The following is a 26,940-nucleotide window of genomic DNA, read 5'->3' on the forward strand; positions in this document are numbered from 1 at the left end:
TTGTCCGCTTTAAACACATTCCTCATTGTTCCAAAATTCAAAATGCTGACCCTACAGCAGCTTCTTCCCATGCTGGGCAAGGAGTCTTGGCTGGTAACTCTAGATCTCAAGGAGGCATACCTGCACGTCCCCATACGACCAATTTGCAGAAGATACCTCAGATTTCTTGCAGGATCAGAGCACTATCAATTTTCAGCATTGCCCTTTGGCTTATCTACTGCGCCCAGAGTGTTCACGAAATGCCTGGCATCAGTAATTGCTCATTGCAGACTTCAGGGGATCCAAATTTATCCTTACCTGGACGACTGCCTGATACAAGCGGACAACAGAAGCAAGCTAACAGAGGACTTACAAAGAGTCATTTACCTGCTGCAAGCCTTGAGATATACAGTCAATATAAAAAAGTCAAGGCTGATCCCATCCCAAAGAATAACCTTTCTGGGTGCAGAGCTGGACACATCAAAACAAATGGCATTTTTAACTGCAGAAAAGAAAGAGCAACTACCCCTCTACTTCTTGGCATTAACAAAGCAGAACCATCTAACTGCAAGAAAAGTACTGCAAGCTCTAGGCTTCATGGCATCCTGCATAATTCTGGTTCCTCATGCCAGACTGCATATGAGAAAGCTACAGTGGTACCTAAAGAATTTGTGGTCCCAACACAAGCACAGCCTAGAAACCAAAATTCCAATAATCCCATGCCTGAAACAAGAGTTCCTATGGTGGGCTCAGGCCTGTCAAACAAACACAGGATTGCCCTTCTACAACAGCCAACCAAGCCAAACCATCACGACAGATGCCTCAGACCTCGGTTGCGGGGCACACATGCTGGACAAGTGCATACAAGGCTTATGGACTCAAGACCAGCTGCGCCTACACATAAACCTAAAGGAAATGCTGGCAGTAAAATTGGCAATCCAGTCATTCAGACCATTCCTCCAAGAAGGTCACTTGATGATAAGGACAGACAACACCACAGTTATGTGGTACATCATCAAACAGGGAGGCACACATTCATACCCTCTATGCCGGCTGGCACTGGACTTATGGAATGTGGCCCTGAGCTACAACATTCAGTTACAGGCAATTTTTGTACTGGGAAAAGAAAACATTCTAGCAGACATATTAAGCAGAACTACCACAGATGCCCACGAATGGATGCTTCATCCGGACATCTTCAAAGCCATCACAAAAAAATGGGGACTACCACAAATAGACTTGTTTGCATCCCCACTCAATCACCAGCTAAAGAAATTCTGCACAAGGACGTACCACCCACTTGCTTGGAAGGTGGACTCCCTATCTTTCAGTTGGAAAAACCTGACAGCATACGCATTCCCACCACTTCCTTTGATGCACAAGGTGCTTCTGAAGATCAAAGAGGATCGTCCAAGGATCATTCTGATAGCTCCAGACTGGCCAAGACAACATTGGTACCCATTGCTGAGGAGCATGTCTCGGGAACAAATATGGACACTACCCCTGATCCCACTACTGTTAACGCAGAACAACTACAACATCCTGCATCCAAACCTGAAAACTCTGCAGCTAACTGCCTGGAACATTACATAACAGCAATTAACCCAAACTTATCTCAAAGGGTTAAAGATATAATCCTGGAGGCTCGTAGACCTTCAACAAGAAAGAATTATGCAGCAAAATGGAAAAGATATCTCATTTGGAGTACTGCAAAGGGAAAAGATGTGACACTGCTAAACATAGCCAACATCCTGGAGTACTTAGCAGAGCTCTTCCACACGGGCCTGTCCTATTCCTCCATCAAGATACATGCATCAGCTATTTCAGCAGAATACAGCTTGGATCCTCCTGTCTTCTCTCATCCTCTGCTCAGACAGTTTCTGAGAGGAATTAAAAATGTAAAACCTCCCAGGAAACCACCATTGCCAGCATGGGACTTGAACTTTGTGCTAGAAAAATTGACACTTCCCCCTTTCGAGCCAGCAGCAACAGCAGAATTATAATATTTATCCTGGAAGACTGCTTTCCTGCTGGCAATAACTTCAGCAAGAAGGGTCTCTGAACTACAGGCATTAATGGCAGTGCAACCCTTCCTGATCTTCCATCAAGATAGAGTGTCCATGAGAACAAATCCTACATTTATGCCTAAGGTGGTATCCAGAGTGTCACTAAATCAGGCTATTCACCTACCTACATTCTTCCCAAACCCACAGAACAGGGGAGAAAGACTCTTGCATACCTTGGATGTACATAGACAATTACGCTACTACCTGGACAGGACTAAGTCCAATAGAAAGACTGACCAGCTTCTGGTAGCATATGCCACAGGAAAGGAAGGAAAACCAATTTCAAAACAGACAATCTCAAAATGGATTGGAAATTGCATTAGATTTTGTTACTCCTACCATGGAAAGAAAACTCCAGAGAACATCAGGCCTCACTCCACAAGGGCTACAGCCACTACCACAGCTTTCTTACGAGGAGTGGCTACCAAGGACATTATAGAGGCTGCTACTTGGACCTCCGTGCATACATTTGCCAAGCATTACAATTTACCTTTATACTCTAGATCCCGAGCAGGTTTTGCCACTGCTGTTTTGCAAGGGATCCTAGCTACACCATAATCTCTACTCTTTTCCGCCTCCCCTTGTTTAGCTATGGTATTCTACCCATTTGTTAGGACTGCAGATGCATCCTTGAAGGACATAGTACAGTTTTGTACCTACCATAAATGTAGATGTCCGATAGGAATGCATCTGCAGTCAGGATTACCCACCCTCCTTCCCCTCTGAGGTACTCCTAGGGTATTTGCCAGCCTTCAGCTAGCTTGGTGGGGATCTATTATGGTGTATTTGTTTGTATATATGTACATACATGCTTATTTTATGTGTCTGCTCTCTACTATTTGGAAACATTGGCATTTATCCAAATTTAGCCATCCAAGAGGGCACCTGGCATCTGGGGCAAGAAACACTGAGGAAGATGGCGTCGGCCGATGCCTTTATACCCGAAAAACTGCAGCGATGACGTCGGGTGAAGTGCGACACCAGACGAAGCCAGACTCGGACTTTGGAATCCGGCCGACCGAAGGGCTGCCTGACGACAGGACAACCCATTTGTTAGGACTGCAGATGCATTCCTATCGGACATCTACATTTATGGTAGGTACAAAACTGTACTTTCTAACTACAGTTATTTGATGCATAAGAGTTGTGGTGTCAAAAGTTAATGCACTTGCAGTAATTTGCTCATTTCTTTAACTGTTTCCACTTGTTTAATTTCATATTTGATATGTCATTTTTTCCTCAAGTGTCATCTTTTTGCTCTATAATCCTCCACAGTTGCTATACTGTATTATTGAACAGCAGGAGTTTCCGAGTGTCTGTAAGGAAGCCATTCAGTCAGATTCTCCAAGTTCAGTAGAACATTGATACTGTTTGACCCCTCTATCAGGCACTCCTTCAAACCTAAACCTACAACAGGAAAACATTATTTCCTTTATGTCTTTATCACCAACATTCCCACATCAGCTGAAGGAGGTAACTTGCTTATCTTACAATTTCAGTGGCCATGTCCTAGTTCAAGGTATCCAAGTCCCTAGACACCATCAGTAGTAATTGAAACTTTACTTATATTGCAATCCAAGGAATGTAAAGTACACTGATATTGATAATTTGGAGAGCTCTGTGCTATACTGAGTAGATGTTCCAGCAACTGCTCTACCCATTTTCATGTCTCTTTCCAGAGTAGTTCTCATTAAACACATCCTGACTGTAAGAAGATGTTTAAAAGGGCAGAGCTCCCCTTGGCTTGCCTACCTCATAAAAAAAGGCTTTTTAAGAACAGGGATTTTGTCTGGGCGATCTGGAATACAGTCCAAAATATACAAGATTACCAACTTTGCAATGAGGCGCCCTTGCAAACTGAAAATTAAAACAAGGCAAGTCTTCAGTCTCTCTCTCCAGTCAGCCCATCTACTATTCAGGTCTCACAGATCAACCAGAACATAGCTACTGCATCCCAAAGTCACAACTCAGGTGACTGACATTAACACCACCTAATGTCTTTCACACAAACTACCACTACCACAAGCACACCTATTTATTCCACATGCCACCCTCATTCTACTCTGGGGACAAAAACAGTCAAAAACCTACTCAAAACCATGTACTTAGAGAATTATTTTGTGAGTAACCATTGCATTAGTGTTGGAATATGACATGTGACATATATGTCATGCATGTATAATCACTGCAGATTCTTATGTGCCACTGCGTGCTTTTGCCATTGAAATGTCTGCATCATTATTGGTTTATTCTCAGTGTATGAAGTAACACACCTTTTCTTTTGTGTAACTCATTGACAGAGCTTTCTTTCTTTTTTGTTTTACTTACTATCTCTTTGTGCTTCATTGGACATGTCCATAGGGGAATTCTCAGGTATGTATCACTCCTTTAATTATTCTATTCATAACTACTTGGTTTGTTCAACTTTATGTTGTTTGCAGTCACAAAGCAGAACTTCACTTCCATCATTTTGTCTGCAAAGATGGTCTATTCCCTTGTGAAGTACTAATGTGAAAAGTAATTCAGCAGCGGAGGTTAAGTCTTAAAGTCATCTGATGTTTTGCAATAGCTTTTTGGGTTGAAGCTTCAGTTCTTCATTTATATGAGTTTAATATTTTGCTCAAGCTAAGTTTTCCATCACTTATTTCCTTCAATAATTAATTGATGAAGTCTAATTATTTTGCTAATGGCAGCACAGCTTAAAGAAAGTCAGCTTATTACATGGATGCTAAATATTACTGCACACATCAGTCTACGTCAGCATTATTGAAATGGTAGTAAAATGGAAACAGTTTTAAATTGATGTGCATTGTAGCATTTGTTTTGCATGTTGTATATTACTGCCATTCAAAGAATTTGTTTGACTATGTTTTTATTTCTTCCACTGTGGATGCTGTTAAGATTAATTTCTAAAACAGTCACTAATTTTGAAATTTTTTTGTAGATAACATGTATAATTGTACAGTTTGATGCTTAGTATCATTGGTTACCTTTAAAAAATCAAAATGTTTATTCTCAGGTAAACATGCTGAAAATTAAACAGTTTGTTTAATGTATGTCTGTTTACTGGGGTAGTGCACTTATCAAAACTAACCACTATCCGTCAAAGCCCTGGTGAATTAGTTCACAATTAAAGCAGGTAGAGATTATACAGAAGTCATTTAAAATGTCTCTGTGGCATTATTGTAGATAATACAAAATGAACAATACCAAATAAAAACTGAAAAAGGAAAGAGTTTACATAGACATGGTATATGTGGTGTAGAGGCACTGTACCAGAAAAAAACAGAAGTGCCTAGCCCACATTTTGGGTTTCCAAGTACACACAGCACCATCCACTGCTGAGTATTTGCAGATGATTGGGCTCATGTATAAAATTAGACCCTCTTAGTAACAGCCTGCATATCATTGCTGGAGCCTTCCTGTGTCCTGACAGAGTGCTCTTTTGACTATCTGGAGATATACAGAGCTGAGTATGTTTTTCTGGCACTTCAGAGTTGTGTACTGGTAATTTTAGTTTGGCTAATTTTATATAATTGCTGGCTGACTCCAGAGTTGTGCACTGTTATTTTTGCTTCACTGTATAGTTTTTCAGATCTCTGCTGAAGGTGTTGGTTTTCCCATACCCACCCTCCCTATGCCTGTCTTGTTGCTTAAATTTGGAGGCTTTTGCAGTTGCCCGCCCCCACTGTAGATTTGATCTGGGACACTCCCCCCAGTCCCATCTCTTTACCTCATTCTACCTAATGGACTCCTTCTACACTTGGTTTTAGTCATTTTTAATTTAATTGCATTTTTTAAACTGTTTGGTCTAACATTGCTGCATACTCAAGTGTGCTAGCTTGCACTGCATTTGAATTGTTTTTACTGCTGTTTTAGCTACTTTTCTGTATATGTATATATATATATATATATATATATATATATATATATATATATATATATATATAAATATATATATATATATATACAAAAGTCTTCGATACAATACCACACTCTGGCATTATAGATAAGCTCACCAGCTTAAATATAAACCCCTATGTCACTAGATGGATTGCAAACTGGCTCAAGGACAGAACCCACATGGTTAGAATTGCTGGAGCCATGTCAGACTCCAAACCAGTTACAAGTGGTGTCCCACAAGGCTCAGTCCTGGGACCTCTCTTGTTCGGTATATATTTCTCGGAGGTACAGGCCAACACAGAAGGACTGTGGCTGACCAAGTTCGCAGATGACTGCAGACTGGGCGCCATAATCGACTCTCCAGCCGACACAAGCATCCTCCAAAAGGGCCTCATAGAAACAGACAACTGGTGCCAGAGCCATGGCCTCAAGCTAAATGCCAAAAAGTGTATAGTCATCCCCTTTGGCAAAAACAAAGTGCCCACAAATTACCACATAGGTGATAATCCATTAAGTACAGAAGAAGTAATTAGGGACCTGGGGACCCAAGTTGATAGCAATCTCTCATTTGACAACCACGTGGCCAAAGTGGTTAGAAAAACATTTTATATAGCCCACCTAATCATGAAGGGATTCACATCTAGATCAGAGGAGGTCATCCTGCCTCTTTACTCATCCCTCATCAGGCCCATAATTGAGTACAATGCCCCTTTTAGGATGTACCTTACCAGACACCTGCAGCAACTGGAAAGACCCCAAAAGTACCTCGCCAAGAGGATCAAAGGGCTCAAACAGATGCCATATGCTGCCCGGTTAAAGAAACTCCAGCTCTACTCAGTGGCATACCGCCTGTTCAGAGGCGATCTGTGCCTGACGTATAAAGCCATGTCCAACCCGGAATTAATGGACATGCTGCACCTCAGAAAATCCAGATCCCATTGAGCTACGCACTCGAGAGACTTGAACCTCAGCACTGAAATAAATAGGACATGCTGGAGGGACAGATTCATAACCCAGAGGCTCCCTTCACTCTGGAATAAAATCCCAGTCCAGGTTAGGCAGAGTCCCTCATTGACTCTCTTCAAGAGGAATCTTGATGAGTGGATGGGAGATCGTAGGTTTACCCCGGGTATCACTTCTGTGTCACTGTTAGACAGAGGCACAGTATACTAACCTCGAAAAAGGGCATAGCAAAATAAATTTAAAATGGGTGGCGAAAGCCAAACACATTCTGGCTAGGCTTATAAATGCCCTAGGGCAGATAGCCTAGTATGAACCTATTAACCTATATAAAAATACCTTTCCTGTAACTAGTGTAGTCCAGATTCAGATTTGTTGTATCCAGGACTGTATGTAAGCTTCTGAGCCCCCCCCCCCCTCCAAGCTTTCTGTGTTGGAGGGAAGCCTTCTAGCTTATCACTGGGAGTGGTAAGCACTAGGTAACCTGTCTACCACATAAGGAGTGGTTCTGGCCCAGAAATTGTAGTTATTGGCCGTTTGGGCAGTTTTTCCCTCTCTCTAAACTTTCTAATTTAAGAGCCCGCATTTGCACTTGTTTCCCCCCTTTCCTGTAACTAGTTTAGTCCAGATATAGATTCTTAGTTTTAGCACTTGAATTTGCTTATTCATGAACAGCACTTGTTCAGAACTTGTAAGCACTAAATAACGTACTAATTACTACAGCACTCAACCTTCCTCATTACCTAGAGGAAAACAGTTTTGGTACTTACTTTCCTCACTTGCTTAGAGAAAAACAGCTCTTGTACTCACTTTCCTCACTTATTTAGAGGAAAATAGTTTTTTATTCAGGCATGTCCAAGGGTCAGCTCCCAGTGTTCTCTCCTGTCTTTCTGATGAATCTGGGCATCTTGGGGCAATGTAGAAACTGCCTCATGCACACAGACAACCCTCTCCTCCTACCACCCAACACTACAACCTGTAAGAGATGCACTCATCTAGCCAAACTGGAGATAAAGCTCTCTCCAATCAAGACTGAACTTGACAGTCAAGAGGAGAAGGTAAACACTTGCTCCACACCACACTCATCACATAGTCTCACCATTTTATTATTTATTTATTTTTATTTTACATTTGTTGACCGGGCTAGTCTAACTGGATATATGTCCATTTTCAGTAGAAGCCCGGGGAGAAAAGATCCACTACAGCAATTATACACATATACAGATCTGAAAGTAAGTGACATAAAAGAATAATATTTAAAAACTAGTACATCATAGATACCACTTTAAGTAGATAACTAATAGGAAACAGAGTAACTTGAAAAAGTAAGTACATATATGCAATGTATGAGAAACTTAGACAACAGTAGAAAGAAGGAAACATTTATACATGTAAAAACTGATCATATTAGAAAAACAAAATTGTAAAAATATAATGAAAAAAAATAATGAAAACATTTTTTTTTTTTTTTAAATCAGAGAATGAATGTTATGGTCATGTGAAGGTGGTGAGTAAGATAAGGAAATATCAGTCAGGATTAATACATGGGCATAGCCATTGTGAAGTAAGAAAGTTTCTAAATCTACACCACCAAAATCCACACATAGAAACAAAAAACATTGGAGGCTCTCAATAATAGTCTGCTCAAGCGACAGAGACCTCCAAAGTAGAAATGCAAGCAACCTCCACCCTCCCAACACAACCCAAATGATACATAGCCGACAGACTCAGTGTGCAACTCAACCACAGCCAATAAGGCAAAACAACGTACCCAAAACACTAGTCATAGATGACTCTATAGTCAGGCACACTGATGTCCCACTCACCAGGCTAAACAAGGAGAAGGTTACTGTCAGCTGCCTGTCGGGTGCCAGGATCCGCCATATAACCCACGCACTCAGGTCACTCCACAACAAGTACAAATATGACTCTGTCATTGTCCATGTTGGTGTGAATGACCTGAGACGTACCTCCCTGGACTACATGAAAAGAGACATGGAAGAGCTCTCCGATCTTGTAGCCCAGGCAGGTATGACCCTAGCCCTGAGTAGCATTCTGCCATCACCCAGAATGATGCCGCAGTACAAGGACAAAATGATTGACTTCAACAATTAGCTAAGCTTCTGGTGCCATTCTAAAGGGATCCAGTGTCTGTCTGCCTGGGATGGCATGGTCGACAGACCACGATGCTTTGCCAGAGATGGCCTGCAACTGTCACCCCTGGGATTCCGGATACTGGCTAAGGTTCTTGCCGCCCCTTTAGTGCCTTTTTTAGGCAAGGTTCAAATAACAAATTCACCACCGTAACAGGATCAGGCAAGCAAAAACTGAGGGTGATGCTACTCAATGCTAGAAGTCTAAATCTCAAAATGCACTCATTCGAGGCACTCCTTAAAATGGAGAACATCAATATCAGTGCAGTAACTGAGACCTGGTTCAAGGCTCCAGAGAGCACCCCTGCACTACCAGGCTATAACTCATACCACACTTTTCGGCCATGTAACCTGGACTGGAACACCAAAGGCGGAGGTGTGTCCATATTCATTAAGGATATCCACACCTCCAGGCTAGTTACTCAGCATAATGCAGCCGAGGTTATCCAAGTGCAACTAACTCTTGGCAAAACTGCAGTCCAAGTTGTAGCTTGCTACAGATCACCCACCGTGCCCCAGGGTTCCCACTCCTCTTTTCTTGATGTACTGGAAATATTAGGGTTCAACCAAACACCCTAATAATGGTCAATTTCAACTACCCCACCATTAACTGGGAAAACTACTCATGTACCAACTCCTTCGCTCAATGCTTTCTGGAATTCATAAACTTCAATGCCCTGGATCAACTTATCCACAGCCCCACCAGGGGCATCAATATCCTAGATCTAGTCATTACCAACATGAGTGACCGGTGTTCCACACCTGAAGTCAAAGCCTCATTGGTCCGATCTGACCATAAACTAATTACCCTAGATATCCACATCCTGCCCCCACCCCCCATTAAGGAAACCATGGTAAAAAATTTCTCCAAAGCCAACTTCATGCTTCTTAAGACAGAAGTGGTGAACTTCATGACACCCATGAAGATGGACAATACAGTTATGACTACTGAATCCTACACAGTTGCAATTTATAAGCACTTACCTGAGTGCATGGATCGTACTATCCCAAACAGAACCAAGATGCTATCCTACAAAAAAAGGAAGCCAATCTGGTGGTCCCCTGCCATAAACAAACTGTATAACAGAAGGAAGAAACTGTTGCAAAAGAGAGTAAAATCCCATGAGTGGAGGAGCTCCCTGGTCAGCCTCAGTAAGAAGCTGCGATCCCTGATAAAATCCTCCAAAGCTAGTTATGAAAACAAAATCGACACTGATTCTAAAGACAACCACAAAGCATTCTATAGCTATGTCAAAAATCTCAGTTGGCAACATTCAGATCTGCTCTGAGTTACAGCACAATGGCACTAAATATAAAGACCCAACGGATATTGCCAACATCCTGGCAGATAGGTTCAGTGCTAACTTTACCCCCCTCCCACCGTAAAGAGCCCATCTCTATACTGGAAGAATGCAAAGTTCCTGTAATCACGGCTGCACAGGTAAAAACCACACTCTCCAAAGCCAAGAACACAGCATCCATGGGACCAGACAACATCCCTGGCTGCATTCTGCACGAACTACAGAACGAACTGGCACCCCACCTAAGTACCATGTTCAGTCATAGCCTCACCTCAGGCTTTGTGCCTGCTGAATGGTGCACAGTGATGGTTATCCCACTCCACAAGGGGGGAGCCACCACGGACCCCGGGAACTACCGCCCCATTAGCCAGACGAGCCTGGTCTGCAAGGCCATGGAACGTATCATCATGGAACTTATAAACAAAGACATTGGTAATCTCCAAACTCTGGACCCCACCCAGTTCGGGTTTGTAAAAGGCAGAACATGTCTCCTAAACCTGATAGACTTCTTTGAAGCAGTCACCAAAGCAGTAGACAAGGGTAAGGTGGTTCACACAGCCTATCTAGATCTTGCCAAGGCTTTCAACACCATCCCCCACTCTAGAATTATAGATAAACTCACTAAACTAGGTATAAATCCCTATGTCACAAGATGGGTTGCCAACTGGCTCACTGACAGAACCCACACTGTGAAAGTAGCAGACTCCACATCCGACTTCAGACCAGTGACAAGTGGAGTACCACAGGGTTCAGTCCTGGGTCCTCTCCTGTTTGGTATCTACTTCTCTGAAGTACAGGCTAACACAGAAGGTCTTTGGCTAACGAAGTTCACAGATGACTGCAAACTAGGAGCCATAATCGAAACTCCTAACGATGTGGACATCCTACAAAAGAGCCTCACTGAGACAGATGCCTGGTGTCAAAGCCATGGCCTCAAGCTCAATGCCAAAAAGTGCATTGTCATCCCCTTTGGTAAAAACTCTGTACCCATGAACTACAACACAGGCGGTAGTATATTTAATACCAAAAGTGTGATAAGAGACCGTGGGACACAGACGGACAGTAGTCTCTCCTTTGATAATCACATCTCCACAGTAGTCAGGAAATCCTTCTACGTGCACACCTCATCACAAAAGGTTTCTCATCCAGAAAAAAAGAGGTCATTGTTCCCCTCTACTCATCACTCATTAGACCCATTATAGAGTACAACGCCCCTTTTGGTATGTACCTCACAAGACATCTACAACTGGAAAGGCCGCAGAAATACCTCACAAAGAGGATAACTGACCTCAAACAGATGCCCTACGCAGACTGTCTCAAAAAACTCCAGCTTTATTCCGTTGCATATCGCCTACTCAGAGGTGATCTCTGCCTAACATACAAAGCTATGTCAAACCCAGAGCTGTTGGACATGCTCCACTTAAAGCAATCCCAATCCCTCCGAGCTACACACTCTAGGGACCTAAACCTTGTCACCACGATAAACAGAACATGCTGGAGGGATAGATTCCTGTCCCAGAGACTTCCCAAACTTTGGTATAAACTACCTATCTATATCAAACAAAGCTCGTCATTAGCACTCTTCAAGAAAAATCTTGATGATTGGATGGGAAATAGGAAATTCACCCTGGGGATCACCTCTGTGGCTCTGCTCGACAGTGGCACAGGAAAATAATTTTCTTGGGTGGCAAAAGCCAGGGTACCTTTTTGGCTGGGCTTGTATAGGCCCCAGGGCCAATAGCCTAGTACCTACCTATGAACCTATGAACCTATGTGAATATCCACCCTTCTGTAACTCAAAACAGGCTTCTAGTAGTAGCCAAGCCATTGGCCCATACTGCAAGACAGTTCAGTTATTATGCCCCACTTTCTTTTTGGCAGTAACTAAACTTCATGCATAATATGTTCTCCAACAGTGTTCCCTTGTAGCAGCTCCTAGACATTAGAGATCCCCTCTCACCCTCTTGTATATATACGTGTTGCATTTTCATTTATGGGCACAGTGTGTGTGATGAAGACACACAAAACATGCCATATCTGACAGACTCCAGGACTGAAAATCAGAATGAGTGCACTGCTTGTGAAAACACATCTTTTGAAAATGTGAAAATTGGGCTTGCAGTTGTGATATCACTTAATGCTCTAACATCGGTGTAATTTATGCATTATCATGTAATTAGAATCTGCTGCCAGTCTCTGTATATGTCTGTGCTTCACTCCCATTCTTTCAGAGCTAATCTGATAAATGACTTCCTAAACACTATTTTTCTGTATTTGTACTATAACTAGAAATAGTTTTGATGTCAGGCATGCCAAATTGCCTTAAAGCTGTCTGTCATATAGCTAATATTTTATATATGTTTGTTTTTTCAACCCTTTCTGTTGTATCTATTCGTGTTGTAAAGTTACGCCATGTTCATGACATTTTGCTAAGTCTTTCTATATTATTTTTTTATATTTAAGGTATTTCTCTTATTGCTGTCCAGATTTCTTGTCCTTTTTATTTACAACTGTATTACTTATTCTTATTATTTAGAGTTTTCTCGCCCAGTGAATCCTTTGAAAATGTAACCTCCTAGAAGGACGTCCAAGTTAATAAGTGTAAAATAAGTTAGCTTTAGCAGTATCACTGTCATCTGGTTGGCACCTTTGCTGTGTGTATGATAATTAAGTGTGGTACACAAGACTGTCTAATGGACTGTGCACTGCACCCATTCTATATGAGCCCTGCATTAACATCCTGCATATCGTGATAGAAGTTTTGTGCGATGGTCGTGCATCCTTCACACCATTTTAGATCCCAGCAGATAGCACTAACTTTTATTTCATTTATTTATTTTTATTTATTCTTTGTTCTCGGTGTTAGTTCTACTAGGCTAGTGGGATCTTTTCATGGAAATCTGGCAAGGATACGGAGGGAATTCCTCTGCTCTTTTTAAGGAAGTGTCATGGGTTCTTTTACATCCACCTACACTACCACCAGCTCAGGTAAATGGGAATGTGGTGTAACGTAGTATACAATGGATGGTGCACTTTGAAGTACAGCACCCCTAATGTTACTCAGCAGTGTCATTAATGGAAAATTAACCCAATCACCAGTAGGGAGAATGCAACCCATAGCCTTCTGATCTTCATGCACCAAAGAAAAGTGTGCTACCTCTAGAGCCGCTGATACTGTCTTGTGTACACATATATCAACAGATGGCTATATGTTTTTTACATATGACACTCAGCATTGTAGGTGGATGTCTTTGAATTATATCAGAGCACACTGTATATTAGCCCCACAACATGACTATAGCTAGAGTTTGTTGTATGATCTGCTTCTGGTGTACATGGCATACAACCAGTTCTATATTCCCCTAATTCCCATGCCATCATGTTCTGTTTGCACAGCTCAGTCCATGTTTACTCAGTCGTGCTCTTTCTCATGGAAAATGTGCTTGTGTGATGCCCTTCAACAATGCACTCTCTTTCCATAAATGACAGCTGCACCGTAGGATTGATGAAAGGTGCAGAGGCAGGACCACAGTGCTAGCTGCAAAACAACCTCTAGTCTGCCTGTAGTACACATTGTGAAACCTGTCTGGCATCTGTAAGTATCAAAAACAAATAGCTAGATATGTGAACTTGTTGGAAAACCTTAGCTGCAACAACTAAAGTAACAGCAGAATTAAGTATGTAAGAAATTATTGTATAGTAAGTTAAGTTCAATTGTAATATATTTTGTAGTTCAACACAGAGATAGTGTGAATGCTCATTTTAAAAATGAGTGCTTAAATGTTGTGCTGCACCATTAAAATAATAGGTAGAAATGTATAATTTACTTCATTACAAGCTTTATTGCAGACATTTCAGACGGATAAAGCAATGTAGTATGTGTTGTGCTAATGTACTCTTTTGAAAGGGTTCCTATTAGAAGAGTGAACGCTTAAAATACCAAATGCTCTTTCATCGAACTTGAAAACCTGAAACAGCAAAATGTCGAAGGCATGGAACAGCGATTGTTTTCCCAGGGAAATAAATCTCTGGGCCGTTCTCAGGACTTTGCTGTTTTCCCCACTGTGGTGTGATCTCGGAGTTGGTATATTTAAGTTGGGGAGTGTGGGGGACACAGCCCCCCACTTTATTTTGTTTGTACATTCTCTCTCTCTTTTTTTTTTTGAGCGTTTTTTTTCCCCTGGGAAAAAATTCGCTCATCCATGCCTTCGACATTTTTACGTTTTGGGTTTTTAAGTTTACTAGAAGAGCGTTTGCTATTTTAAGTGTTCACTCTTCTAATATAGACCCCTTTTGAAAGTGGGAAATGAGCAGTTGTTGCCAGCTCGGCCATCTAGTGTGGGAGGGAATAGTAGTTTGTTGGCGGCTCATCACAAACAACAGAGGCTTACCAGCTGTGAAAGGTACATCCAGGAACCAGGGATGTAGGCTTGGCACTTCAAAGCCAGTGATGGTGTCTCCAGAGCATTAGAGGTCCTTGCAGTAATCAAGTACTTCATGTCAGCCACCAGGGTTAGAGGTTGAAGGTAAAACAAACAAAAAATGTCTCCATAGCCTGAATTCAATGTGATGTTGGCTATAGAGAAAGGAAGGGCTCCATTTAGTTTCCTTTTTTAAGAAAGAAACATCTTTATTAAATTATCACTTATAACATAGGCAATCTTACATTTATATAAGTGGAAACAAACCATATTGACATATTTTTAGTTGCAAATGTTATATATCACTTATAATCTATCCAATCATTGTCAGTCAAAAGTTACATAGCTCATTCAAATTCTGCCTTCTTTTAAACCTCATTCCTCCTCCAAAACATTATTCTGCATGTATTGTTTCGACAATTTCCAGTTTTTCTATGTAATTTGCTCCTACCCTTTTCTAAAGATCCCATTTCCAGTTGTTTTAGCTCTGTTATTGTATTCACTACTTGCATTACAGTTGGTTTAGACTTTTGATTTCCATTTTCAAGTGATTGCTTTTTAGGCAACCACCATAATTAGTCTCAACAGGACCTCTAAGCAGTCCAAATTCTGTGTTATAGCTGAAGAGAATCATTTCCTTAGTTATACCAATTTGCTTACGAAGTATTTCTAAAGAGTAGTCTGCATGGAATTTTTAAAGTTTGCCACCTCATTACGCTCCTGCAAAATTTGTTCCTAGTTCCTTCTTTCTTCCCCATCCCACCTCTAACATTTGCTATCTGCAAGAGGAAAAATTCTTTGGAGTCTACTTGGGGTATAAAAATACCGATGCAAATAAACACTTTCAAGCCAAGATCCTAAATCTTCTAGACATTGTTGTATATTTGGGAGTCATACGTACATCCTTCCATTGTTTCTTTGTGAATTGCTTGAACAGTCTCTCTTCTAACCTCCTCTGATTGATTATTATAGTTATCATGCAATATTATGTATGCTGTACTAATTATCCCTTTTTTAACAGCAGCGTCTGTTCTAGATTCCACTAAAAACTGTACCAGTCCTGGTCTTTTGCTTAGGATCCCCCTATTTCTTTCTCTTTACCTGTATCAATCCTTGATATGGAAGACAATCTCTAGCTTGCAGTCCAAATAAATCTTCCCATTCTGTTACTTTCCTTCTTTGTTTATTTGCACCCAGTGCCTTTGTTCCTTTCCCAGTTTTCTCCAGTAAATTCTAGTCCCCTGTTGCCTATTGTTTGTATCCCTAATTGCAGGTTCCATGTAGTTCCTTGGCCTGAAAACAGAATCTGCTGGGAAACATAGAGATTGTGAAGTAAGACCCTGAGACCATACAGATTTTGATGCCTTCCTTCTGCAGCAATTGAAAGTTGAAAGGAAGGAAGGCAGCAGCACGAACTCCTCCATGGCTGCCAAATGCTGATCTTGTCTTGTCAGATCTCACTCAGTGTATGTTGTTTGATAGATTTATAGGTATTTCAAGACCAATAAGTCTTATGATCGTACACTTGCTAGTACTTTCCCCTCATGCCACACTTTGTTTCTCTAGGAAGGCCATACCAGTCTATCCTAAAATAAATTTGTGGCTACACATCCATTCAAATGGGTTATATTTACAGGAAGATAGTGAATTGCACCATTTAATATTCAGGGGAACTTTATTCCAGAAATTTGAGAAACATTGGTTTAGAAACCTGTCCCTTCACCCTGTTTTATTTATCCATTGCTGAATATGTAGGTTCAGATAGTGCTGGGGATATTGGACTTGTGGCGATACATGAGGTCCAAGCAAGACAGGTCTCTTAGCACAGTATGAGACAGAGATCTCCTCTCAAAAGTCTGTAAGACATGGAATAAAGGGTTGTAGCTTCCAACATCTCTTAGTAGCTCAGGGACTTTTGTTTATATACAGAGATACAAATATTTCAGGCAATGTCTAGAAGATTTAGGATCTTGGCTTGAAAGTGTTTATTTGCATCCGTATTTTTATACCCCAAGTAGACTCCAGAGAATTTTTCCTCTTGTATCTTGCAGGCTTGCCAATCTAAAAAAAACAGTTTTCCTCATAGTAAGTGGTGTCCAAGTTCTTAAAATATTTAAACTTGTGCTTGCTTTAATGTAATTTAGTAGTCTGCTCCCGACATCAGATACTGTTTCAGAATTCCTGTTAGTATATCTGTCATATGTATGTACACTCTTGCACAGGTTGTCTGATGTTTCTGTGCTACCCTTTGACAACTTCAAACATTCCCAGAGATAGCTGTCTTTAAATACCCTATCTGTATGAGACACTACACAAGTTCAGATATTTTAATCTTTCATGATGACTTAAGCTTTCACATCCATGAATGCCTTTGGTACATTTTCACTGTACTCTTTGTCATTTACTCATACTAGCTTTCTTAAGAGGTTTCCAAATTATTATTATTCCATACAAAAGTTTGGATCTAATGTAACTTACAAAACAAAGATTTAATCATTTCTGACTTCCCTAACTTCATACATCTTTTTATATATCGTAGAGTTTATAGTTATCATTAACCAATTGGTTGATAAGATCAGAAAAAAATCTCAAGGCTGGATTTACCCATATACCCAAGTGCTTAAATGAATCTACAGTTTCATTCACTGTGTGCTGTATTAGACATTCACCCTTCGGTCAACAGCCAAGTCTTGTATGCTTAGTTTTTGATGTTTATCAGCATCAGAAAAGTGTCTTAGTACTTATACCCAAAATAAGCTGTGCATGTGCAGCTTGTTTTGATCATATGAGCAATAGAGTTGAAATTGACCAAGTTGTATAAGCATTAAAATATAACCTGCTTGACCATAATCAGCTGTAACCCTCTAGACCCATCCTAACCTGTTAGTGTTTCTATTTTTCCTCTTGTCAGTGCAAATAGACCTTCACAGATGGCTTTATGAATCCTGTAAAGCTGTTCGATATCCTCACCATTGGCTAAATGCAGAGTGACTTGCATAAAAGCCATTTAAATACAACAACCTTCACGTGATTAAAACACATGATTAAAAAACACACAATTAGTGTTTTAACACTTTCCTTTTTAAAAACATGACAAAATCTTCCCGATTATTCAGGCCGGGTGGAAAGCAACCATTCAATCTTACTTGCCAACAATATTCTAGCCACCCAAGCTCATCCTCAGAATTAAATACATTTTTCACATTTTGTAAGGCTTCTAATACAATAAATTTAAACTCAACTCTACACAGACCATTCTTATAATGCTTACTTAATGCATTCTTTTCATCTGCAGTTTGTATAGTGTATTTATGCTCATATAGCCTTCTGTTCAGCTCATGTGTTGTTCTTCCTACATAAAATGACTTACATGCCACACAGAAGGCTAAGTAAATCACATATTTAGATTTAAATGTAAATAGCCCTTTTGAACTTTTGCCTAACATTAAATCTTCTAAACCTGTGTATACATAATTGCACATATTACAATTAAAGCATTTAACCATTCCTTTTCTTTCTATCACTTTCATTGGTTTATTCAATTTGTCTTGAAAAAATTTTTTTGTAACTTTTTGCCTTCGTTTGTACAAAAATCGTTTTTCCCCCTATAATTCTTGTTATTTCGGAACAACCTCCAAAAAGTCCCCAATTATTTATAATAATGCTTTTAATAGCAAACAAATCTAAGCTATTATTAACAGGCATTAACTGTTCTAATGGTGTCGGTATTATTACTTCTTGACCTCCCAAACTTATTGCTTTCCCTTTGGTGAATTATTTGTGAAATAGAGGACTTTACTTCTATAGGATAACCCCTAGTGACCATTTTTCTACAGAAATGGTCAGCTTCTTCTAAAAAATCTTAATTTTCTTGTTAGATTACTAATTCTAACTAATTGTCCTCTAATAATATTAGTCTTTGTCTTCTTAGAATGCACACTACTGTAATATAGATACATATTTTTCTGTACTTCCTTTTTATATACTTTGGACACTAATCTATTCCCGTCCTTAAAAATAGTTACAGGCAAAAAAATTATTTCTCTAGTACTAAATTGGCAGGTGAACTTTAAATAGGAACACACACTATTGATATAAACAATAAACATTCCTAAAGTTACATAGCTCATTTAAGTCCTGTCTTCTTTTAAAACTCATTCCTCCCCTGTATGTATTTTTCCCACAATTCCCATTTTTTCCTATGTAGTTTACTCCTACCCTTTCCTAAAGATCTCAATTCCAGCTATTTTATTGTGTTACTATATTCACTACTACTAATATAGTTGGTTTAGATTTTGATGTCCATTCTTTAGTAATTGCTTTTTTGGCAGCCACCATAATTAGATACAGCAAGACCTTACCATGTCTAGGCAGTTCTTATTCTGTATCATAGCTCAGAAAAATCATTTCCATCGTCGCACCAATCCTTCCAACCAGCATCTCCAACAGTACATCCTGCAGGGAATCCTTAAAGTTTGCCAACCCACCACACTCCCAGGTATAAAAATATATATGTAAACATTTCCAAGCAAAATTTCTAAATCTTCTAGATTTTATTGCATATTTGGGAGACATACATTTATCCTCCAATTGTTTCTTTGTGAATTGCTTATCCAGTCTCTCTTCACAATCCTTTCTAACCTCCTCTGATTGATTCTTGTAATTACATACATAACAAATATTTCCAGTATGGGCATTAATGCCCTTCTAGCTTGCCAAAATACCAAAACACTTGTTCCCATAATAAGTGTCCAGGCTGTTCTTAAAAATATCTAAACTAGTACTTGCTTTAATGTAATTAGGTAGTCTTTTCCATGTGTCTGCTACTCTGTCAGAGAACCAGTTAGTGCATTTCTCATTCCTGTAGAATCTTCTACATAGGTTGTCTGATGATTCTCTAGTACTTTTTGATAACCCTAAACATTCCCAGAGGTAGCTGTCTCTAAATGCCCTATATACCGCTGTACTCTTTCCTGTTTATTCATGCTTGTTTTTTTTATAGGGTTTCCACGTTGTTATTCCATACTCATGTTTGGGTCTAATGTAACTAACAAATTATTTTTGATTTCCTAGACTTTATAAAACTTTTTATACAACCTGTAGTTCTATAACTACCATACTCATAGCTGAATCTACCCATATACCCAGGTCCTTATATGAGTCTACAGTTTCAATCACTGTGTGCTGTGTTAAATATTAATTTTTCAATTTATGTCTCCCAAATCTCATATGCTTAGTTTTTCATGTATTTATCAGCAAATTATTCTCCTGTGCCCAAATGGTCAAGTTAGTCAAGTTATTTTGCAGACATGCCTTATCTGTAACACGTAATCAGTTTACCCAATTTCAGGTCGTCTGCATATGGACTGTAGAACACCTCAGATGAAAAAGTAAGGTCTGAAAGATACTGTCTAAACAAGTAAAGACATAGGACAGAGCCCTGTGGGACATCCTGACTGTAACCAAGCATTTCACCTGTCCAGTTGTTGTATGATACTTACCATTATTTGTAAGCCATGCAGCTATCCAGCGTATCAAGAGTACATCATTACCTAGTTGTGCTAATGTATTGATCAGTATTTTGTGTATGACCCTGTCAAATGCAGAAGTTAAATCTATATAAATTGCATCACCACACAATTTTTCATTCATAGCTGTTATTATATTGTTATAGAACATCATGTTACAGGTGGTGATAGATCTGTTTTCAACATATGCATGCTGATATATGGATGTCCTTCAAGGATGCATCTGCAGTCCTTACAAATGGGTTGTCCTGTTGTCAGGAAGCCCTTCGGTCGGCCGGATTCCAAAGTCTGGGTCTGGCCTCGGCTGATGTCACACTTCACCCGACGTCATAGCTGCAGTTATTCGGGTATAAAGGTATCAGCCGACGCCATCTTCCCCAGTCTTTCTTGCCGCGTGGCGCCCGAAGCAGAAGCTGTTCGCAAGTGCCGGTCGGTCAGAACCAGAGATTACTACTACCGAAGACTTCTAAAAAGCTAAGTACCCCGTTGGGGACTCTTTCTTGCCTCAGCCGATGTCAGAATAAGTGAATAACTGTTTAACTTGTGGGAAACAAATACCTCATAAAGATTTCCACTCTTACTGCTTACCTTATTTAGGCCCAGACCACGACGTAGCAGCTTGTCTAGCCTGTGCTTCTTTCAACCGGCGGACGCTTAGACGTCGGTCGGAATTTGCTGAGGAGTTTTTCGGCTCCGCTTTTGCTTACATTATGCCGTCGGATACTCCGACTATGCAAATATCTAAAAAGCGCAAGGAAAAGGACCGACACTCGCGGTCCGCGGTTTCGGCTGAAACCGCGGTTAAGCCAACCGCGAGTGTCTCGGTTTCGGCTGAAACCGAGTCCACGGTTCTTCCTTCGGCCGAAAGCTTACCTCCTACCGAGGCCTCATCCAGCATGGCTGAATCTGCTACTGAAATCCCACCCGCTCTTGCAGGTTCACAGGATTTATCTGATACTATCCCTTTGGATATTTCTACCCCTGCACGTGGAGCTGCTAGGCCACCTGCATCCATGTCGATTAAGGCCTTTGCCAGGGCTAAAGCAGCAAAATCTACCAAAACTGTGCCTGCTAAACCCCCTCTCACAGGCCTAGCTCTAGTTCACAAATGCTTAGTCTAGCAGAGGATCTCATTTCTTTGATCTGGGGATCCCAACCACACCCAGACAGGGCCTCTCACCCACCTCCAGAGAAGAGGCCTAGAGTAGAGCCCCCTGAGCCAGTTTCTTCAGATGACTCCTCTGATGAATCAGATAATTCAAACCCTCCAGAGGGCCCCTTTTCTCCTTATGAGGACTCTGATGCAGAAGAGTCCATTCCTTCTGCCTCTCCGCCTGAGGAATTTTCTTTTGGGGAAACCTTGCATGCTATGAGGGAACAATTTCAATGGCAGGGCCAGGATTTTTCAGACTCTAGGAAAAGGCTTAGAACCTTTTTGCATTTGCCACAGCATAGGCCTTTAGCCATTCCTCCAGTACTTACTGTTGTGGATGATGCATTTAATGATGCTTGTACTGCTCCTGATTCTCTTTCTCCGGCCCCTACTAAGCTCAATAGGTACTACAGGGTTCCGGACACACATTATCATTTGTATAAGGCTTCTTTTGCAGATCCCAAAACTATCTCCCAGGGACCCAAGGCTGTAGCAGCTACCTCTGCCAAAAAAACCCTCCCCTCCGAAAGGGAATCTAGGGCCTTAGAGAGATGGGGTAAAAAAAGTTTACACTTCTGCTACTCTTTCAGCTAGGGCCTTGAACTGTCAATTCCACATGATTCAGTATCAGGAATTTATGTTAGACCAGTTAACTAAAAAACTGTCCTCGGATGAACCATTAGACAAAAAATCTGTTCAGGAAATGGTACAGAACATTCAGCAGGTCAGTAATCATTCCTTGAAATGCGGCTATGATGCACTGGAGGCTTCCTTTAGATCAGCCATGACTGGTACAGTGATCAGAAGACATGCATGGTTAAAAGAGCAGTCCTTACCAGACCATGTTAAATCAAAGCTCCTAGATGCTCCCATGGATAAGCTCAATTTGTTTGGCTCCCCTGCACAGCAGGTGCTGAAGAAGGTGGAAGAGAAAGCAAAATCTGTCCAGACAGTCAAGGATTTCTTGCAGGTCCAGCCTCCAAGGTTTAGCAGGAACTGGCCTTCCAAGAATTGGTCCTTTTCAGACACCTCCAGAGCTCAGAGAGGCAGGAATAGGCGCTCAAGAGGCAGGGGTCAATCCAGAGGTGCCTACAGGGGACGTCAGTGGCAGGCTAACAACCAGTGAGGTACAGCCACAGATCCAGCCACCACCACTTCCACAGGACAATCACAGTGACTTGGCTCTGGCACCGCCTACCAGGGAACAACTAGAAGCACCCTTAGGCGGGAAGCTAGCCTTATTTTCAGTAAACTGGCATTACATCACAGGAGACAAATGGATTTTACAGACAATAGACCAAGATTACAGGTTTCACTTCCATACTCTACCAAGGAAGAGAGGAATGCCAAACCTACCTCCAAATCAGAAGACAGAAGCTCTAGAACAAATAACTCACTTACTAAGGATGAGAGCTGTAGAAAGGGTACCATCTATGGAACAAGGGCAAGGATTTTACTCCAGACTCTTCCTGGTACCAAGAAAAGAAAACCAATGGAGACCTATTCTCGACCTGTCCGCTTTAAACACATACCTCATTGTTCCAAAATTCAAAATGCTGACCCTACAGCAACTTCTTCCCATGCTGGGCAAGGAGTCTTGGCTGGTAACTCTAGATCTCAAGGAGGCATACCTGCACGTCCCCATACGACCAAATTGCAGAAGATACCTCAGATTTCTTGCAGGATCAGAGCATTATCAATTCTCAGCATTGCCCTTTGGCTTATCTACTGCGCCCAGAGTATTCACGAAATGCCTGGCATCAGTAATTGCTCATTGCAGGCTTCAGGGAATTCAAATTTACCCTTACCTGGACGACTGCCTGTTACAAGCGGACAACAAAACAAATTAACAAAAGACTTGAAAAGGGTCATTCATCTACTGCAAGCCCTGGGATACACAGTCAATATAAAAAAGTCAAGGCTGATACCATCCCAAAGGATAACCTTCTTGGGTGCAGAGCTGGACACATCAAAACAAATGGCATTCCTAACAGTAGAAAAACAGGAGCAACTCCCTCTCTACTTCATGGCATTAACAAAGCAGAACCAGCTAACAGCAAGAAAAGTCCTGCAAGCCCTGGGTTACATGGCATCCTGCATAATATTGATTCCACATGCCAGACTACATATGAGAAAGTTACAGTGGTACCTAAGGAATTTATGGTCTCAGCACAAGCACAGCCTAGAAACCCAAATTCCAATAATTCCATGCCTGAAGCAAGAATTCCAATGGTGGGCTCAGGCCTGTCAATCAAACAAAGGACTGCCCTTCCACAGCACTCAACCAAGCCAGACCATCACAACGGACGCCTCAGACCTCGGTTGGGGGGCGCACATGCTGGACAAGTGCATACAAGGCTTATGGACTCAAGACCAGCTGCACCTACACATAAATCAAAAGGAAATGCTGGCAGTAAAACTGGCAATTCAGACATTCAGACCATTTCTTCGACAGGGTCAACTGTTGATAAGGACGGACAACACCACAGTTATGTGGTACACCAACAAACAGGGAGGCACACATTCATACCCTCTATGCCGGATGGCAATGGACCTCTGGAATGTGGCCCTGAGCTTCAACATTCAGTTACAAGCAATTTTTGTGCCAGGAAAAGAAAATATACTAGCAGACATCCTAAGCAGAACTACCACGGATGCCCACGAATGGATGCTGCATCCGGACATCTTCAAAACCATTACAGGGAAATGGGGACTACCAGAAATAGACTTATTTGCATCCCCACACAATCACCAACTGAAAAAATTCTGCACGAGGACGTACCACCCACTTGCTTGGAAAGTGGACTCCCTATCTTTCAGTTGGAAAAACCTGACGGCATATGCATTCCCACCTCTTCCTTTGATGCACAAGGTGCTATCGAAGATCAAAGAAGACCGTCCAAGGATCATCCTGATAGCTCCAGACTGGCCAAGGCAACATTGGTACCCATTACTGAGGAGTATGTCTCGGGAACAAATATGGCCTCTGCCCCTAGTCCCCTTACTGTTAACACAGAACAACTTCAAAACCCTGCATCCAAACCTGAAAACGCTGCAGCTGGCTGCCTGGAACATTGCATAAGACCAAATAACCCAGATTTATCTCAAGGGGTTAAAGACATTATCTTGGAGGCTCGCAGACCCTCAACAAGAAAAAATTATTCAGCAAAATGGAAAAGATATCTCATTTGGAGTACTGCAAAAGGAGAAAATGTGTCACTGGTAAACATAGCTAACATCCTGGAATACTTGGCAGAGCTCTTCCACAATGGCCTGTCCTATTCTTCCATTAAGATTCATGCATCAGCTATTTCAGCAGAATACAACTTGGATCCTCCAGTCTTCTCACATCCTCTGCTCAGGCAGTTTCTGAGAGGAATTAAAAATGTAAAACCACCTAGGAAGCCACCATTGCCAGCATGGGACTTGAACTTTGTGCTAGAAAAGTTGACACTCCCTCCTTTCGAGCCAGCAGCAACAGCAGAATTACAGTACTTATCATGGAAAACTGCTTTCCTGCTTGCAATCACTTCAGCAAGAAGGGTTTCTGAACTACAGGCATTAATGGCAGTACAGCCCTTCCTGATCTTCCATCAAGATAGAGTGTCCATGAGAACTAATCCTACTTTTATGCCAAAGGTGGTCTCCAGGGTATCTTTAAACCAAGCTATCCACCTGCCTACATTCTTCCCCAACCCACAGAACAGGGGAGAAAGACTGTTGCATACCTTGGATGTACATAGACAATTACATTACTACCTGGACAGGACCAAGAGCAATAGAAAAACTGACCAGCTCCTGGTAGCATATGCAACAGGAATGGAAGGAAAAGCAATTTCAAAACAGACAATCTCCAAGTGGAAAGGAAATTGCATTAGATTTTGTTACTCTTACCATGGGAAGAAAACTCCAGAAAACATCAGACCTCACTCTACAAGGGCTACAGCCACTACCACAGCTTTTTTACGAGGAGTGGCTACCAAAGACATTTTAGAGGCTGCTACTTGGAGCTCCGTGCATACATTTGCCAAGCATTATAATTTACCCTTATACTCCAGATCCCGAGCAGGTTTTGCCACTGCTGTTTTGCAAGGGATCTTAACTACACCATAATCTTATTACTCCTCCTCCCCCAGTTTGGCTATGGTATTCTACCCATTTGTAAGGACTGCAGATGCATCCTTGAAGGACATAGTACAGTTTTGTACCTACCATAAATGTAGATGTCCGATAGGCATGCATCTGCAGTCAGAATTACCCTCCCTCCTTCCCCTCTGAGGTACTCCTAGGGTATTTACCCATCTTCTAGCTGGCTGGGGGAATCTATTATGGTGTATTTGTTTGTATATATGTATATACATGTTTATTTTTATTTGCTCTCTCTTATTTGGAAACTTTTGCAATTATCCAAATTTAGCCTTCCTAGAGGGCACCTGGCATCTGGGGCAAGAAACACTGAGGAAGATGGCGTCGGCTGATACCTTTATACCCGAATAACTGCAGCTATGACGTCGGGTGAAGTGCGACATCAGCCGAGGCCAGACCCAGACTTTGGAATCCGGCCGACCGAAGGGCTGCCTGACGACAGGACAACCCATTTGTAAGGACTGCAGATGCATGCCTATCGGACATCTACATTTATGGTAGGTACAAAACTGTACTTTTCATGTCCCACCCTATCCAGTTCTGACAGTAACTTATCGAATATTACCTCCTCCATTATTTTTCCACAACACGAAAGTAGACTTAAGGGTCTATATGACTCTGGGTTTTTCCTACTCCCCTTTCCCTTAAAGACAGGATTAATAAGCGCATGCCTCCAATCCTTGAGGAATCTCCCCGTATTTGTATGACCTGTAATGGTACTGTAAGTTCTTGCTGAAGTGTTCTCAGGTCATTGTTACTAATTCCATCTCCTCCCTGTGCTTTGTTTGGATCCAGTTTACGCAGTTCTTTTTCAATATAATCTAATTTGATTCCAGTGTCTGGAATTAACTGGATGTCAGTCGGACAACTTATCATCCCTTTTGTGGAGCCAAACTGTTTTGCATAAGATTTTGTAAATATATCTATAATCTGTTGTGTCTGAGAATAAATTTTAGAATCTGCACACAGTTTATCATTTTGTGTGTCTTTACTCCTTCCACATCTTATGTATCTATAAAAAGGTTTCTTATTATGCTCAGTATCTTTATATACATTTTCTTCAATTTTTTCTTGATCTTAAAATACTACATCAGGTACTAAACTATGTAATAAACAATAAAATAAATGATCTACACTTTAATGCCTCAAAATCCATATTTATATTGAAAGAACATTCAGATCCTAAAGACCCCAATAGTTATACACCAATTTCACTACTTAATGTAGACACCAAGATTCTCACTTCAATTCTCACTAACAGATTAAAGAACATTATAACTAATATCATATCACCAGAACAATCAGGATTCACCCCTCTAAGACAGACTAG

At 41.1% G+C, this 26,940-nt stretch overlaps 1 protein-coding gene across 1 annotated transcript in view; it reads left to right on the forward strand.

Annotated features, from left to right (window-relative positions):
* The window catches only part of MAPK8IP3 (mitogen-activated protein kinase 8 interacting protein 3), a 3,746,918-nt gene that overhangs the window by 1,446,335 nt on the left and 2,273,643 nt on the right, over positions 1 to 26,940 (forward strand). The window contains exon 9 of the mRNA XM_044088957.1: positions 4,407 to 4,418. Within this exon, the coding sequence (XP_043944892.1) occupies positions 4,407 to 4,418 (12 nt within the window). The remainder of the gene's footprint in view (positions 1 to 4,406; positions 4,419 to 26,940) is intronic.

This window comes from Protopterus annectens, chromosome 12.part0, assembly GCF_019279795.1.
Source record: "Protopterus annectens isolate FY-2018-M chromosome 12.part0, PAN1.0, whole genome shotgun sequence".
Lineage (NCBI taxonomy): Eukaryota > Metazoa > Chordata > Ceratodontiformes > Protopteridae > Protopterus > Protopterus annectens.